The 18,367-nt window shown below is 39.9% G+C and overlaps 1 protein-coding gene and 1 long non-coding RNA gene across 5 annotated transcripts in view; one reads left to right on the top strand and one right to left on the bottom strand.

The window, feature by feature from the left end:
• gabbr1b (gamma-aminobutyric acid (GABA) B receptor, 1b) overlaps positions 1-17,714 on the bottom strand; it is a 305,030-nt gene extending 287,316 nt beyond the window's left edge. The window contains exons 1-2 of one of the 4 annotated variants that reach the window (XM_077548507.1): positions 17,382-17,714; positions 12,217-13,407 (exon numbers count right to left, since the gene is read on the bottom strand). In XM_077548507.1, the coding sequence (XP_077404633.1) occupies positions 12,217-12,400 (184 nt within the window). In that variant the 5' untranslated portion in view covers positions 12,401-13,407; positions 17,382-17,714. Of the gene's footprint in view, positions 1-12,216; positions 13,408-17,381 lie in introns of those variants that run through there. The other 3 variants (XM_077548508.1, XM_077548509.1, XM_077548510.1) reach the window with 3 other exon arrangements.
• Positions 7,269-9,301, top strand: LOC144037218 (uncharacterized). Its single transcript, XR_013288859.1, has 2 exons — positions 7,269-7,481; positions 7,569-9,301. It is a non-coding gene; the product is annotated as an uncharacterized LOC144037218 (long non-coding RNA).
• Positions 17,715-18,367: the final 653 nt, after the last annotated feature.

Below are 18,367 nucleotides of genomic sequence, written 5' to 3'. Positions count from 1 at the left end.
TACATTGATGTTTCTGCATTTGGCAATTTATTATTATATTATATTATTAGTATGGGATTTTTTTTAATAGGTTTTAGGTGAATTAATGAATACACACACGCTCGCACGCACACACACACGCACATACACTTACTCACCCACATACAAAAAAAAAAAATATATATATATATATATATATATATATAAATTAATAAAAAATAAAAAAGGAGAGCAATGATGACATGTCAAATCGAATGAACAATACTGAACTCTCCATAGAAAAAATAAATTAATTAATTAATTAATTAATTAATTAATCCTCCTTCAACTTCAAAACAAAAATGAGTCCATTGAAGGAAAACATTCAGACTCAGACGCTGAGGAATATTAATGATGTGCACTGTCAAGCAACAAAACAGGCGATCAAACATTTATGTCAAGACATCTCCCCTAATTTGTTTGCTGATTTGAACAAAAGCTAAAGACATAGCACGATAAACACATTTTGATTGAGTTTAGCTTCTTTAAATCGCTGTGGAATGCAAAGGTGGTGAAAGTCTATTGATATATGTTCATATTACAGTACACACGCACACACACACTCTTTGGAGATGGCTAGCAAGATATGACTATATGTGGCGATGACCTGAGTATTCAATGGAATAATCAAAAGGATTATCGATTTAAAAGTATTTGTTAGTGACAGCCTTAATTGATTATAACTCTTAAGGCCTGATTTTAATGCCCAGCACAAGTCTTGCACAAAGTTCAGTCTAACTGTGACACTTTTTTTTAGAGTGAAGTTAGAAATGGACTTGAACACAGCTGACTTGATTCCAGGCCAATTGAAACGGCTCCCTTCAATTCAGCACAGGAAAGGTGCCCAATCTACATTACGGAAGCATAACAGACTGACTGAATGCGTGCACAAAGTACATTTATTATGAACTGCAAGAAGATCGCCACTTGCGGATAATGTACAATTGGCCGCAGCGAGCCTGAGTGATTAACCCCTCCTGTGCTGCATTTCCTTTTGATTCTGATTTATCTTTTTAATCACTTATCGCTTGTTTTTTTTATTTTAATTATATTCTATTACTCATTGTTTATACAGCTGTTAACTTTTATGGTGCACCACGCTGCAGTTTACGGAATGCAATAAATAAAACTGCAATCTTTCTTTAATATCGAACTGGCTGATAGGAGGCAGCGAAAAAACACACCAAATCCCATTTGTCGATGTTTGTTAGTCACACTGCAACTGTTGGAGGTTTGTAAAGGAAGACATTGCCTCAAAGTGAAACATCCAATAGTTGAGGGCAAAAGGGCTTACAGGGAAGGTATATAATGAAGGCCTAGCAATAAACAATAGGAAACACTAAGCTGTGAAGGCAACGATAAATCTGCACTATTCCGTGCAACTGAGAGACTGTAAGTCAGCAGGAATGACCCTTACCACTATCAAGAGGGCTGCAACCGTTGTGAACACGTATTCTCCCTGTGGCAGTGCAGCAAATCTTAACCAAGCTATGCCAGTGCCGCAGGCAGAAACACTCATATATGAGAAAAAAGGAAAACACACCCTCAGTTTACCAACTAAGCTCGTGACAAGGAATGGAACCATTTCCCGGCATGGGAGAAAGACAAAGGGCACATCCAAGGCCAGAGGTTTATCTCCTAAAGTACCTGCAAATATTTGAGGATTACATTTTTACAAGGAATGAGAGAACTCCTCAGCCCTTCTCCATCTCAGGGAGACGGCATTCACATTAAGTCAGGATTCAGTCTAATCTGCCAGGACACAAATAGTCCCATCACATTTAATTAAACATGTCAAAGCAATTTAATCATTTTTCCCTCTGGTCTTCTCTTGTTTATCAGTCTTTAGACTTTAGCACTCAAAAGAACGGCTATTCATACAAAACGCTTCAGGAATGTATACAGAGAAGCATCTTAACATTACTCACCGGCATATGCTCTTTGTACGCTGCAAAAAAACAACTTTTATTTGAATAACTTGATTGTGACTTTTTCCTTCTACTCTCTAATGTGGCTACAAATTAACATTGTATCAGAATGTGTGGAACCACACTACCCCTAAGTGGCCAAATTGTGTACAAATTGAACAGCACTTCCAATAAAGGCACACACAAACAAGGACAAGACAGTATAAAATAATTTAAATAAAATCGATTTTGGGACATTTAAAATCGATTCTGAATCACGAATCTTATGAGAATTTATTTTTTTGCACACCCCTAAGTGTCATATTGTGCTAGTATGCTGCTTGGAGGAGTTGTGCTAGCGAGATGTTTGTACATGGAGCTCAACATCCTTCAGCAGGTGTCACGCTACTCTTTACGCCACTAATGACAAGACACTGATTCAACAGCACCAATCCTCTTTGCAGCCAAATAATGTCAAGTCCATTCTACAGAATTGGTTGTTATTGTCAGTCAATGAACTTTTTATTTATGTAAATAGCATGTTTAATTGTTTAAACAAAACAAAAAAAGCAACACGAAGTACTTTACGAGAAATCCCTCCGGGTCCCATTCTTCATACTAATTTCCATTCTGCAGAAGCTGCTGAGTCATCATCAGGTTTGTTGAATGTGCACTGCCATGGAACACTTCCAAGAATCTTTGGCCAAACATCGTTTTGGTAAGAATAAGAAAGTTAGGTTCCCATGGGGAAAATGCATGCAGACGGTACGGCGGCGTATTAGAGCCATGTATAAATATAAATTTAAAGGGCGGGGGCAATATTCAGAGAAAAAACGATTTTAAAGTGGCAGATTTGCTAGAAAAAACGTAAGAGAAATACATGTAGCATACTACTCAGATGTTTGTGCCAATACTTTTCGGTCGGGTTTTCAAATACGGAGATAGTCTGTCGCGTATGATGAGAAAAGTTTAAATTAAGAATGAATATGTCTCCCTCTTATCTTTTAATTTTATAAACAGTGACCCATTAACCACCAACGAACCCTCACATTAGACTATAGCTACGCTATAGCTATATAAATTAACACTGATATTAAAATTATCACTAAGGCTTTCACATCTAGACTAGAAACAGTAATCTCGATAATCATTCATAGCGACCAAACAGGCTTTATTAAAGATCGTCACTCTACTAATAATATTAGGAGACTCTTTAACCTTATTAGCATGTCACAGCGGCATGATAAAAAGGCAGTTATTATATCATTGGATGCAGAAAAAGCTTTCGACAAAGTTAACTGGTCTTTCCTCTTTGCTGTTTTAAATAAATTTGGCTTTGGGAAATCATTTATCCACTGGGTATCAGTATTATATGATTCTCCTAAAGCTACAGTTACAACTAATGGGATTATATCTCAGAGCTTTACTTTACAGAGAGGCACAAGACAGGGATAACCACTGTCCCCTTTATTATTTGCAATATTTATTGAGCCACTTGCATTAGCCATACGCCAGGAAAGAAGGATTCAAGGAATTCACTAATACTAAAATACTTAGGCATAAAAATCTCACCTAAATTAACTGATTTAATTCATTTAAACTTTTCTCCACTTCTGGATAACATTTATAGTGACTTGGAGCGCTGGAAATTACAAAAGCCCAAGTGGAGCCCTGTGGGCTCTCTCCCCTATGGCATAACCCCGACTTTCAACTTAACAAGCAATCGTTTTATTTAGGTGTGTGGGAGCAGAAAGGAATTACACATCTCCACCATCTCTTCTCAGATAATATGTTTATATCATGTACTGTACATCCCTGCTCCAAAAATATAAAATAAAAAACGGAAATTTTTTACATTATCTACAAGTTAAAAATATGATAAAGAAACAAATTCCAACACTTCGGGGTACGCTCCAACCGCCTGTTTTAGCTAAAGATATTACCAAGCTTTCTCCGACAACAACAAAAAAACTTTCAAAAATATATAAGTTACTTTCTTTCATATACTGATAAAATGTCTTTACCCATCTCAAAATGGGAGACAGACTTGACTATAGCTCCGGAATCTGACTTTTGGATTCAAGTTTGTGAAAACGTATTTAAAATGACAAAACACACAAATTTACAACTTATCCAATATAAAATGATTCATAGAACATACATTACTCAATAGGTAATAGGGGTCCTGGGGGTGGGAGGGTGTCTGGGGGTTTGGGGGCGGCTTCTTTTCACAAACTTTGCAGAAAAAAATAGTGTTGTTCTCCCTGTGGTGTCGAAGCCGGGAGAATGTCTCAAACCACTCAGAATTGATTTCACGATTTATGTCCCGATTAAACGGTTGTTTTACTGTGTCATCTTGTTTTGTTTTGTTTTTTCATGACACTTGGGGGGCGGGGGATAAAATCCTATACCGGTGTTTTACGGCTCCAAGGCCAGGAGGTTGCTTTTGATGGAGAAACTGAAGCAATGTTTGCGCGTTCTTTCATTTGAGGTTTGCAGCAATGGTGCTAAAGTTCTTTTAAAAAAATAATAATAATAATCCAATACAGCTATACCTGTTAAATATTTCAGTTAACAATGTAATCCAAATACCGTGGTTTTAACCTTGTTGCAGGTACAAAACTCCACCAGTTTCCTACGTGCATTCACTGAACCCTTCTTTTAAATGGTATAGTGTTTACTGATTAACAAAATGAACAGTGAAATTAGCCTTTTCATCGAATTTGGCTCTCTTCACCTAGAATTCAGAAAATGTTGTTCTTGTATTCCCCATCTCCATGCAGTTTAAGAATTTGAGTTGGGTGTGTGTCTTGACCTCCGCTGATCCCTATGACTGATCTACTGGACCCCTGGAGTTCGATCGATTACAGGTTAGGAACCACTGTATTAGTCGCGTAACTGCTTTTTAACTCATTTGCTCCCAAAAAGTATAAATACGTTCTATTTTAAATATTACCATCCTCTCAAAGACACATTTATAGGTTTTATGCTGTTTTATGCGAGAGCATAAAGAAGGCTTTGATACAGCTCATGTAGAAGTCGCTTAAAGCAATAGTAGTTATTACAAAAATGGCCAGCAGTTGGCAGCAGAGTATAAGAGATCAACCAGGGCCATGTTGCAATAACCTCTTTTCCCCTCTGTTTCAAACAGATTTGTGAATAATGATGAAACTTAGCTATATTCTGATGCTAATTGCTGCAAAATGGAAACAAATAGAAATATACATTTTTCCTGATGAAAGAAGATCTAAACTTTCTTTTGGTAGGTTCCATATTTTTATAGTCATAGAAAACAATATTCTGTGGGCCTGGCAAAATCAGTCAAAATCCAGTAAAACAGCCGGGAGCGAAGAGGGTTGCTTCAGTGAAAATGTCTGGGAGTGAATGTGTTAAGTGTATACACACACATACGGACAGACTTTTGACACAAGTTTCCGCAAATTTTCTTTTTCACTTTGCCACCTTGTTTCAACCCGCCATTGGCGATGTGGCAAATTGGGAGCACAAACGCATGGGGATATAAAATGTTGTCCTTATCACAATGCACTAAAAGTATCACATTTTGTATTTTATTTTGATTTCCTGAACATTTATTGGTCAGAGACTGTGGTCTTGTGTCTTATATACTCTATATCAGTGGTGGCCAAGCTCGGTCCTCGAGAGCCCCTATCCAGCCTGTTTTCCATGTCTCCCTCCTTCAGCGCAGCTGAATCTAAGGATCAGATAATCAGCAAGCTTTGCAGAAGCCTGATAATGATCCTGATCATGAATCAGATGTGTTAGTGGAGAGAAACATGGAAAACAGGCTGGATAGGGGCTTTTGAGGACCGAACTTGGCCACCCCTGCTCTATAGCTTATGGTTTTGTGGATTCAAAATAGGTATAGACTTTTAAAAAATCCTAATCATAGATAGATTTTTAATGAGACAAAAATGACAAATCAGCAAATTGCGTCTGGCCAAAAAGGCATATTTTCCATTAAACATTTCCAACAAATTAAATCGTTCTTTTTGTATATTATCTATTCACTGATTTAACTTCACTTGCAAACATTGTACAGAATTTAGTAGTAAATAACTAGGTGACATGTTTATAACATACCAAGTGGGATTATTTAACAATAAATACTGAGATTAAATTATATTAAAGATTATATCATGTAGCTGTGGCCCATCTGAAATCGAAGAAGTCTCATCAAGGGAAAAAAAAGACCTTCCATCAAAGTTATATGGATGCTATGAAATGTTTACTTGAGCTATTTGTATCTACTCACCTGCTAGATTACAAATACATGTTGTTGAGCACAGCTAGTGAGTAAAATCTATGCTCCCCTGGCAACTGATAATAACCATTTAAGGAATAGTCTGACAAAATGTTCACCAGCAGTTTTTCACCTTACTGTACATAACAGCATATTTAAAGGTTAATAATGTTTGCTGTGATTATTTAGAGGCAGCGAGGAAGTCGTTTGTTCTCATTGTTTCTGGCCTCGATGATGAAGGTTAATGCTAATATAACATTAACAGTCCTTTAAAAAAATATATATATTAATTTATACAATCTACAGTGTAAGATTGCTTACAATTATTGCGGGTTTGCAAATGAAAATTATATTTTGACTCTTCAACATCAAGAATCTAAATAATAATTACACTTCATCATTATTCAGATTGCATGCACGCAGATAATTAAATACCTGTTATAGTACCTCTTTTCCGAGTTTATTAGCTTCCCAGTGTCTCCTAAATATGTTGACTTTACAAAAATAAAAGACAAATTATAGTGGGGGAAACTGTCAGCATTGTATGGCAACCTGACTTCGACTCTGGTGGACAATGAACCTGAAAAATTGCCACTGTTGCTCGTTTCAAAGAGAGAAAACTTTACAACAGAATTACGTGCTGAAGTGACAGACAGAAACATTTTTAAAGTGCTTATGCTGTGGATGTAGAACTAGAAAATAAATGATAAGAAATATCACGAAGATGTAATGGTAGGAAAAAAATTGATCAAGATACGATCTAAGTTTCGCTTTGGGGGCTGGGAACTGCAATCTGAGTGCACATGGTGTAACATACATATACAGTGTATATATATATATATATATACATCCTGATAGATACATACAGATAGTTAATTGCAGTGTCCTGTCAGGGCCCCCGCTTCCTCCCCATGAGCCCTGCCCATTTGTTCCCTGTTTGTGTGTATGTGTGCGTGAGAGAATCACACTGCTGGGCGAGGTGGAAGAGGCACAGCTGGAGCAGGAGCCAGGTGCACGTAATCACAATCAGCAGCCTACAAAAGCCAGCCTTGGACTTCACTTCAGAGCCAGATCACCTCTAACTATCACACAGTATATTGCATCCAGCTCATTGCCTGCCTTTGAGTAGAACTTTATTCTAATCAGCACTCTTTGTCTAGATTTCCTGTACCTACCGAAGCCGTACCTTTGCCAGCCCGCTGAAGCTAACTCGCCTGTGGATCGCCTGCTCCCTACCTGGACTCGGCCCCCGCTTTGGTTCTCCCGCTCACATCAGTCCACTAATTAAAAGACTCGTAAGTGACTGTTTGCCTCCCGTGTCTGCACTCGGGTTCTCATCCCACGCCTTCGAACCCTAACAGTTTTGATCTGACCAAAAATAGACCCCGCAGATACGGACCCCGTTCGCCACACTCAGAACGCACAAGGAGTTCTATTGGAACAGCACGACCAAGCCCTTCACCTCCTCCTTGGCAAGGTAAAATAGTTCTCTGAATCACTCACCTCCATTCAGAGCCAGCTAGCAGCACTGCAAGTAGCCAGACAGCACACCTCCTCACTGATGCACGCACCTGCATCCGCCTCACCGTAGCAAGTCATTAGAGAGCCCTATGTGCCTACTCCCACTCCCTACAATGGATACCTGGGGTCTTGCCGGGCTTTTCTGATGCAATGTTCGCTGGTTTTCGAGCAGCAAGCACACACTTATAGTTCGGACAGAGCTAAAATAGCTTACCTGATCGGCTGTCTTCGGGGAGCTGCGCTAGCTTGGACGTCAGATGAGTGGGAGCGTCAATCCGCAGTGTGTTCAAATTATTCCAACTTCACTGAGGAAATGTGCAAAATATTAGATCACCCAGTACGCAGAAAAGAGGCAACCAAAAGACTGATGTCGCTCCGTCAAGCCCCCTGTAGCGTGGCGGAATTCTCAGTTGAATTCCGAATCCTTGCCGCCGAGAGTGGTTTCAACATTGAAGCGCAAGACAAACCATCAAATCTTGACCAACTTGTCTACTTAGCCATAAAGATTGATTGTCGTCTTGGAGAGCGTCAGAGACAGCGACGATCAGCCCCGCCCGCTAGGCCAAACTCTCCTCCGCGCGCACAACCCAGTCAGCCAATTCAGCTCCCGACTCAAGTCTCGCCCACCTCTGACGCTACAGAACCCATGCAATTAGGACGCGACAAGCTTTCATTTGAGGAGAAGACGCAGAGCTATAGTAATCGCCTATGCCTGTATTGTGGGCAAGGCGGTCACTTTATCCGTGCATGTCCCGTCAAGCCAGCAAAAGGGCAGGCTCACCAATAACAGGGAAGGTATTGGTGAGCCAAACGCATAGCCCCTCCTCACGCCGACTCCAACTCGCTGCTACGCTGTTCCACAACAACCAGTCCAGGGCGCTGTCTGCGCTAACCGACTGCGGGGCTGATGAGAATTTCGTCAATCACAGCCTATTCAAGCAAATGGGAATAGAGACTCGCCTATTGGCTACGCCTTTCAAGACCACAGCCCTTAATGGTCAGTTACTGTCGTGAGTATAACAGCAGACAATGCCAGTCTCCCTCCAGCTCTCAGGCAACCACCGTGAAGTCATTTGCCTATATGTTTTTAATTGCCCTCAGTCGCCCTTGGTACTTGGATTACCCTGGCTAAAAATCCACAACCCCGATATTGACTGGACGGTGCCAAAGCTTACTGCATGGAGTGTTTTTTGTCATAGCAATTGTTGGCAGTCAGCCAAAGCGCCAGCCCGCTGTGTCAAGGAACCGGACATTCCAGACCTCACCTCTGTACCTGAATGCTATCATGACCTTGGACAAGTCTACTCTAGGGATCGTGCCATGGCCCTACCCCCTCACTTATGACTGTGCTATTGAGCTTCTGCCAGGAGGCACTCTCCCAAAATGACGCCTCTACAACATCTCACGACCATAGAGAGAAGCTATGGAGAAGTACATCACCGAATCCCTGGCTGCAGATATCATCCGCCCGTCCTCCTCCCCTGTTGGTGCAGGTTTTTTCTTTGTGAGTAAACAAGATAAGTCCTTAAGACCTTGTATAGACTATCAAGGGCTGAATAACATGACAATAAAAAACAAATACCCATGCCCTTAATCGAGTCAGCATTCGTACCTCTCCATGATGCAAGACTCGCAAGTGACTCTGTTTGCCTCCCGTGTCTGCACTCGGGTTCTCATCCCATGCCTTCGAACCCTAACGCGTCCATGAATTCGATTAGTCACAACCACCAGTGGTTCGGATCGGTTACAGTCAGCGTGCTCAGTACAAGATGGATTCTCGTGAGTTTGTGAACTCACAAATACTGCGAGAATTCAGCTTGCCGAGCAATGTTAGCGGTTTTCGTCCTGGCCATGGAGCAGTGGACCAGCTCTACACAATTAGCAGGGTCATACAATCACCTGTTAGGTACTGCAAATAATATTTTAAAAAATAAATTTTGAAGCAGGTACGCTTTGCTCTTAGTAAAAACAAGTGCAAATAAAAGCAATAGTTTAAAAAAATATATTTTATTAATTACTATTTAGACATTATTCCTGTAGAATTTTGGTACATTAAACACAGTTAATAAATGCTTTCTGGGGGGGGCGTGAGGATTTTTTTTTCTTCCGATTTTTGTTTAAAAATCACATATCTGGTTTTAAAGGAATACTTGACTCATTGAGCCATTTTCAACAACAATAAGATATTTTGTCAGCAGCATCTCTTATAATGTTAACTGAAAATTTAGCTCCCTGAGGTTAACAGATCAGATCTTTTATTGGCCGTCAATTTTTTTTTTTAAAAGGCAGATACCGATATTTGTCAAAAGGCCGAATATCGGCGCTGATAATCGGCCCGGCCGATGATCGGTCTATCCCTAATCTTCAGTCGACAGCTTGTGCAAAAATGTGTTTTTAAAGGTATTTTACATGAAAAATAATTAAGTATCAAATTAATTCTGGACAACAACAAAAACGTTTTACTGCTGAAAATGACTCAATAATCAAGTCAAGTATCGCTTTAAGTTCATAACAGCCAGCCCTAGTCGCTTAATTCTTTCCATCATTCTGCTAAACACATTTGAAATGGTAAATTAGCAGATGATTTTGGTGGCCATAAACGAGATCTTACATGTGGCCCCAAAATACTTTTAGCACATCCGCCAAATCACGTTGTGGTCACATGACCACAAATTTGTTCTTTTGGCTAGATAAGGGATGGAGGGTCTCACATTGCCCTGTTCTCTCCCTGGGCTGCTTCTAAGCGTGCAAACTTGAGGGAGCAAAGGGGTGTTATGTGGCAACAATATTATTATTTTTATTATGGTCCTAAATGAACAATTGCTCCATGGCGTCTCTCACTGATCAACCTAAACACTGTGAACATCCAACATGAAAATCATGCTCATCAACCAAGTGAAATGGGGAAAAACAGCCAAACATCATGAGCATTAGAACATCATAACGTTGCGAATCAGCCTTTTCAGCAGCCTGGACTGCTTCCATTAAAACGACTTGGCAACATGAGGAATAGTAGTATCCAATAGCCATTTGGTCTTCTACGTAATAGGCACGCAACAATCATCATACAGTTAAGGATGAGACAAAAGTCATTACTACACCATTTGGTGGTCACTTAAGTAGCACTTACTTTGTAAAAGTTGTCAACTTATAATGATCATTTTGGAAGTCACAATTGTAAATAAAATAGTAGTTGTACCTTCACTCCTATAGCAAATTGGACTAGTTAGTTATTTTTTCAGTTTTTTTCCCCAGAAAATTGACAGAATAATTTCCCACATGGGTGGAATAAAGTATCTCTCTCTTAGGGCTGGGTATCGATTCAGATTTACAAAATTGATTCGATTCATATTGATTTTCAAAAAGTCATTACTACACCATTTGGTGGTCACTTAAGTAGCACTTACTTTGTAAAAGTTGTCAACTTATAATGATCATTTTGGAAGTCACAATTGTAAATAAAATAGTAGTTGTACCTTCACTCCTATAGCAAATTGGACTAGTTAGTTATTTTTTCAGTTTTTTTCCCCAGAAAATTGACAGAATAATTTCCCACATGGGTGGAATAAAGTATCTCTCTCTTAGGGCTGGGTATCGATTCAGATTTACAAAATTGATTCGATTCATATTGATTTTCAATTCAGTTAAAGATTTCATGCAGTACCAATTTTAATTTTATATGGAAGACATTTTCAGAAGTAACAATGTTGTAAATAGTAGAAACTTCTTGCTCCTACTTTTTGCATTAGTATGAAAAAACAATGAATATTTACATTTAAAATTGAATCCAATGCAGTTACACTAAAGGATCTTTGTGCAGTTTGCCACTTTTTTACTCGCAACTGCGACCTCTGGCCCAAAGCGTAACTGCAGTATTACAACTGTTGAAAGTTAGCAGCTCATGCGTGCAGTGTCGTACGCTAGCTAACAACACAGGCTAATGCTAGCACAATGCCACATGTCCGCTACTCTGCGATGACGCGCATGACGTCACCTTCCACCACTCCACCCCTCCTTTTCCCAAAGAAACTGTGGAGTGTGCAGGGTCCGCAAACTCTACTATAAAGGGACGATAAAAGCTGATTGAAGCAGTCAGAAAAGAACAGTCACGGCTCATCGTACTCATCTAATATATGAACTCGATTACAACCACAGCCCTATGTATATTAAGTGGCAAAAACACTGGGCTTCCTCTTGGGGTACTCTGAAGAACAAATGGGCACATTTGAACAATGCTCGAACAACGAGTTTTCAAACGGAGTACGTCCTGCCTCAGGCATATTTGCATGGTTTAATTTTTTGTAAAATAAATTTCACCATAACGCGAGAAGGCACATTGATTTATGTTGAGGGGTGTATTAAAGTATTCATTCATGGTTTTATGAATCGATATTGGGCTATGAAAAGGAATATCGATTCGATACCACCGTGAGTCACCACCTTATCGGGGTGGAGGGGTTTGTGTGTCTCAATGAGCCTAGGAGCTATGTTGTCAGGGGCTTTACCAACCTGGTATGGTCACCAATGACAAACAGGTCCTAGGTGAGGGAACAGACAAAGTATAGCTCCAAAACACCCCAATTTTGGATTGCGGTTTCTCTTGCCCGGACGCAGACCATGGGGGTCCCCCTCTGAAGCCAGGCCTCGAAGCGGGGCTTGAAGTCGAGCGTCTGTTGGCCGGGCCTATACACATGGGTCCCGGCTGGGCACAGCCTGAAAAGGCAACGTGGGTCCCCCTTCACATGGGCTCACCACCTGTGGGAGGGGCCAAAGGGAACAGTGGACCAACTCTACACCCTCAGCAGGATCCTCGAGGGTGCATGGAAGTTCGCCCAACCAGTTCACAGGTGCTTTGTGGACTTGGAGAAGGCGTTTGACCGTCTCCCTTGGGGAGTCCTGTGGGAGGTGCTTCGGGAGTACGGGGTACCGAGCCCCCTGATACGGGCTGTTCGGTCCCTGTACGACCGATGTCAGAGTTTGTTTCGCACTGCCGACAGTAGTGGAATTTGTTTCCAATGAGGGTTGGACTTCACCAAGGTTGCCCTTTGTCACCGATTCTGTTCATAACTTTTATGGACAGAATATTTGCGGATAATACGGTGTTATTGGCTTATTCAAGTCGTGATCTTCAACTCTTGCTGGAGCGGTTCGCAGCCGAGTGTGAAGCGGTTGGGATGAAAATCAGCACCTCCAAATCCGAGACCATGGTCCTCAGTCGGAAAAGTGTGGAGTGCCCTCTCCAGGTCGGGGATGAGATCCTGCCCCAAGTGGAGGAGTTCAAGTATCTTGGGGTCTTGTTCACGGGTGAGAGCAGGAGATCGACAGGCTAATCGGTGCAGCGTCTGCAGTGATGCGGACTCTGTATCGGTCCGTTGTGTTGAAGAAGGAGCTGAGTTGAAAGACAATGCTATCCATTTACCGGTCGATCTACGTTACTACCCTCACCTATGGTCAAGAGCTGTGGGTCGTGACCGAAAGAACAAGATCCTGAAATGAGTTTCCTCTGCAGGGTGTCCAGACTCTCCCTTAGAGATAGGATGAGAAGCTCGGTCATCCGGGAGGGACTCAGTGTCGAGCCGCTTCTCCTCCGCGTTGAGAGGAATCAGTTGAGGTGGCTCGGGCATCTGGTTCGGATGCCTCCCTGGAGTGGTGTTCCAGGCATGTCCCACCAGCGGGAGACCCTGGGGATGACCCAGGACACTTTGGAGATCAAACAACAACAAATCAAATGTCATTCGCCACAGTGGAATTTGCATATTTTAAAATGCTGATTGGGTTACCCAGATTCTAATTTGAAATTGCAACTTTAAAATGGAAAAAAAAAGAAAAAGATAAGAACTACCAGCACCACCAACTCACTCTGGTTAGCATGTGTTTGTTCTATTTTCAACTGGTAATCAAAGCCTAAAATAAAATTTAAAAAATAATTAAAAAAAACATAAGTGATTATTGAGTTGTTTGTTTTTAATATAATACAAAATAAAATGAAAAAGCTGATTTCTCTTTTTTTTTTACACTCAGACATAGAAAATTAAAAAACACAACTGAATTTGATTTGGATATTTAATTTGTCAGGTTTTCGTTTCCCGGAAGTAGCACTAAGGAACTTTTCAACCTTAATAAAATATTATCATAACTCTTCTGATGAAACATCCACTTAAAACTAGTTGAATGGTACCTTTGCCATGGTCTGAGGGGGTCTGTATAATTTTTACTGGCACTAAACAACTTTGAGAAGGATAGTAGGAACACTGCCACACAAAAAAATACAAATGTGATAACTGCTTTATGGCATATGTCACTTCCCCCTTTCCCCATTTGTTACAATGACTGAAGTCAATTTGAATGTCAATGTACGATTACTGCTTTCCTGGCAGAAGCTGCAAAACAACTGAAAAGTTTTGTCTGAGGAGACAAAAAAGAAAAAGGGGAGCTACCCAGATAAATGGACAGTCAAGGATGACCATCGGCCCGGCTTTCGCTCCCTGGCGTCAGCTCAAAAACGACGCAATGTGCGTATCCTCATAGGAAATGTGGTCTTCCTTCAGGCATAACATTACCACTTTTGTCCATATGGCGCCGCCATAATCAACGTAAACTGAAAGTTCCTTTGTGTTGCTTTAATAACGAGCGTCAGTAAAGTTAACTTGTAACCATAACCCTTGTAGCATCAAAATTTTTGTTTTTTGTTTTTTACTATACGGCAGTTTGTGTGTCACATAACAATTATTAGACATGAGTATCTCTTACAGTTACTCCATGTCAGATATACCTGCACAATCTATTTCTATCCAAAATAATAATAATTGTTTTCACATCCTCGATATTTGGACATTTTATTTAGCTACATGGACAAAATATTAAACAGCTCACAGTGTAGTGTTTTGTTTTTGTTTTTTACAAAAAATAGGAGAAATGTGATGTGAAATTATTAACGTATCACTTCAAATGGACATTTACTCGATTATATGCCCCTTACTCCATTGCTTCCTCAATTCCTCGCTCCTTACTCCATTCCTTCCTTGTTTTCTTGATTTTTTTTTTACTTGCTACTTTACTTCTATATTTCCCGATGGATTCAAACCATTCCTGCTTCAACATGTTCAGCTATTTTCAGGTCATTGTGTATCATTGCATGTCATTCAATGTCCTTCAACATCATTTCATTCCACAGTTTTTCATTCAGCCTCACAGCCTTCCCACACAATTTCTCCAGAAATTGTATTCTCTAGTTGTTCTTAAGATCATGTGCAGCCTGCATTTATCCAACTTATTGACATAGATATTAATTATTATTATTTGTAATTGTTAACAATGTCCATCTATCCATCCATCCATTTTCATAACCGCTTGTCCTCACAAGGGGGGCGCTGGAGCCTATCCCAGCTGGCTTTGGGCAGTAGGCGAGGTACATCCTGAACTGGTTGCCAGCCAATCGCGGGGTACACAGAGACGAGCAACCATACTCACAATGATACCTATGGACAATTTGGAGTGTTCAATTAACCTGCCATGCATGTCTTTGGAATGTGGGAGGAAACCGGAGTATCCAGACGAAACCCACGCAAGCACGGGGAGAGCATGCAAACTCCACCCAGGAAGGCCGAAGCTCGGACTCGATCTGACGTCCTCTGCACTGGGAGGCGGACGTGCTAACCAGTCAGCCACCGTGCCGCCTGTTAACAACGTTTCCCCTAAAATTACATTTGTCACCCTTACTTTCTTGGAAAATCATGACTTTTTTTGTCTTGTCAATTAGGACTTTTTCCTGTAAATTAAGTTATTGTAAAATTATTACCATATTTTGGTAAAAGTATGACTTTTCACTTTAATTGTAAAATTGGAAAATACTCATAAAAACTACAACTTTATTCTTGAAATATGATAACCTTTTGCCCTTTTTAACATTAACATTAACACCTTACATTCTTTGTGTGGTTCTGAACTGGTGTAAATAGCAACCACAATAACAAGCATATGCTTTAACTAAAAAATATGACGGTGGCCTACAAAAGTGAGCTTAGAATTTTACTGTATTGGTAAAACAGGATTTTTTTTTAAATAGAGCCAGTGTGTATTGTTAGATTGTGAAAGTGTACCAAATAGTGGACCTCATGTGTATTACGTTTCCAAACAGTACAGCTTTTTCTGGGGATTTTAAGGCGGGTATGTTTCCAGCCTTTCCACTGTTATTTTTAGTGATTAATCTTAACATTACACACAAAATATTGCCTGCAAAACTGGAGTAGAGGTCCCCCCTAAACTGTGCTGGAGTTTTCATTCATTTTTCTATGAATAATCTGTAGACTTTAATTATCAATTTCAGGCATGTGTAGTAAGTGGTCACACATCTGTTTTAATGTATGTAATTATAGCTACAGCATAGTTATTAATTTAGGGGTGTCAGGCGATATACATTTTCTTATTGTTATTGATCACATGACTTCGATAGTTAACTTACGATTAATCACAAATTTTATATCTGTTCTAAATCTACAATAAAATGTACAATAAAATATTTAGTTTAGTTATAGTTTTCATACTCTTGTTAACATAAAAGTGGAAAAATGTGTTAAACTAATACTAATATGGCTGCATATTTTAGTCATTGATACAATAATTTCATAATATTTCATAAAATGGAGTTAAAAATAAAAAGATGTACTATAAAAAATTAGTGGTATTGATTTGTATTTTTCTGCCATTTTTTTGCCTTTTAAGACCGTGACAGCTCAGTGCATTTATCTTTTCCTATTAAGAGCTATCTAATCATCAACATGAAGTAACTTGTGAAATTCTGCACATTTTTAAAATTGTAAAATACAACTTGACCCCAGTCACCACAAATATATGCACTATTAATAGATTTATTACTGCAAAATTTTGACATGGCTGCATTGCAACTGGAATTCCCCCAGTACAGGCTTTCCAACTAAGGGGCAGTCATTAATCGCTCGCTAAAAAAAATAGTGATGTTAAAGAAACTTTAAATTAAATCAAACTTAATGCACTAATTTTGACATCCCTATTATAAATAAAAGGACTAGTGAGTCAGTCAGGTAGAGAATACCATTTGTGTTCACCAGTGAATTAATTAAGGCACAGTGGTTTTTTCTTCAGTTCAGGTCAGTCACAGCACTCTTTATTTCAAAGTGCAACAACTGCCACCTCAGACATTTTGCAGTCTATTAGAGCCACATTGTAATCTGTTAATAGCCTCATTGAGCCACTAACAACTTGATCCTCACTGCTTCACTCACGTTGACGTCAACCGCCGGCTATCGGCAGTGTACACTGATGGGGGAGATACCGACACGTACGTCCACGTATGGAAAGCACGTCACCGTGTAGAAGATCGAGCAACACCCACGCGTCTACAAGCGCTGAATAGTGGGCTCGTTGTGGCGTGAGCGCACGTGTGAGCAAGCGCTTGATCACAGCCAGCATCCGCGCAAAGGGTGCCTTAAAACCCGCGGACAAATTTCACATTCGAATGTGCTCATAAAACAACGCAGGTATGGTACAATCGTGTGACAAGCGAGTCATATACTGTACATCACTATGAGACATTACAGAAAGGCATTAACTGTCAAACCAGAACGCTGCAACTGTATTTCAAACATATGCGCCACAATGCGACCTATCTATTAATTATAATCAAAAGTTACACTCACAAAAAGCAGCGGGCTGTTGTTTGAGCCGATTGTCATCGACTGAGAGAAGCGTCCGTCCCCGCATTGAGTGGAAAAGTGTCTCCCGTGGACAATTAGTAAGCAAAGCGTTTTTCAGTCCCCAACTCGTATCGCGCGTGCTCCGTGGCCCAAATTCAACCCTGTCAGCTCACTGAATGTTGTTCAGGTTCCACAAAACGCGCCTATGGACTACACGCAAGCACACGTTCACGTACACACAGTAACAAACACTTGACAGACACGCACACACATTCCATTCACTCACACACACACACACACACGGCGTTTCACCACCGTGGAGCTTCTGCCCTCATCCTCTCCTTACTCTCTTTCACCAGAATCCCTCACTCTCTGGTGACGTCACTGCACAAGTCGGCAGCTGATTGCATATTCAGAAGGTTATGTGTCAAAAATGTTACAAATCCAAAAGCAAGCCATTTTTCAAATGATTGCATTACGCACAAGCAGAGGCGTTTGTAGATTGACCACTTAAAAATGCAAGGGATAAATTAACCAGAATAAGTAATTAATTTGATTAAATAATTGATATAAAAATGAAAATCAAAACTGAACTGTAACCATTTGAAATGCAAATACAGTAAACTTCCCTCCATCACAGGTGTACATTTGAAAGATTAACAAAACTGGAAGTATACTGTATTTCAGCACACCCTAGTTTTTGGTGAAAATTATTGATAGCATCCTGCTATTTATGCCTATTGGAAATGGTGGCTTTAGGTTCATTTTTGTAATGTACAACTTTGGGCATGATTATTGATGTACTGTATATTGTGAGATGATAAGTTTGTTTGTTTGGACCATAAAAACCTACAAACACTGATGCACCATTACATTATTACACTATTTTTTTACTTGTCAATTGTGCTTGCTGGCTTTCAATATAAGTGTTTAAATGTGTTTGTATTATTTAAAAAATATTTTTAAAGACTTTACCTACCTTAGAACAC

Source organism: Vanacampus margaritifer, chromosome 17, assembly GCF_051991255.1.
Source record: "Vanacampus margaritifer isolate UIUO_Vmar chromosome 17, RoL_Vmar_1.0, whole genome shotgun sequence".
Classification (NCBI taxonomy): Eukaryota; Metazoa; Chordata; class Actinopteri; order Syngnathiformes; family Syngnathidae; genus Vanacampus; species Vanacampus margaritifer.
The sequence above is the reverse complement of the archived record's forward strand: the minus strand, read 5'-3'. Positions and strand labels throughout refer to the sequence as shown.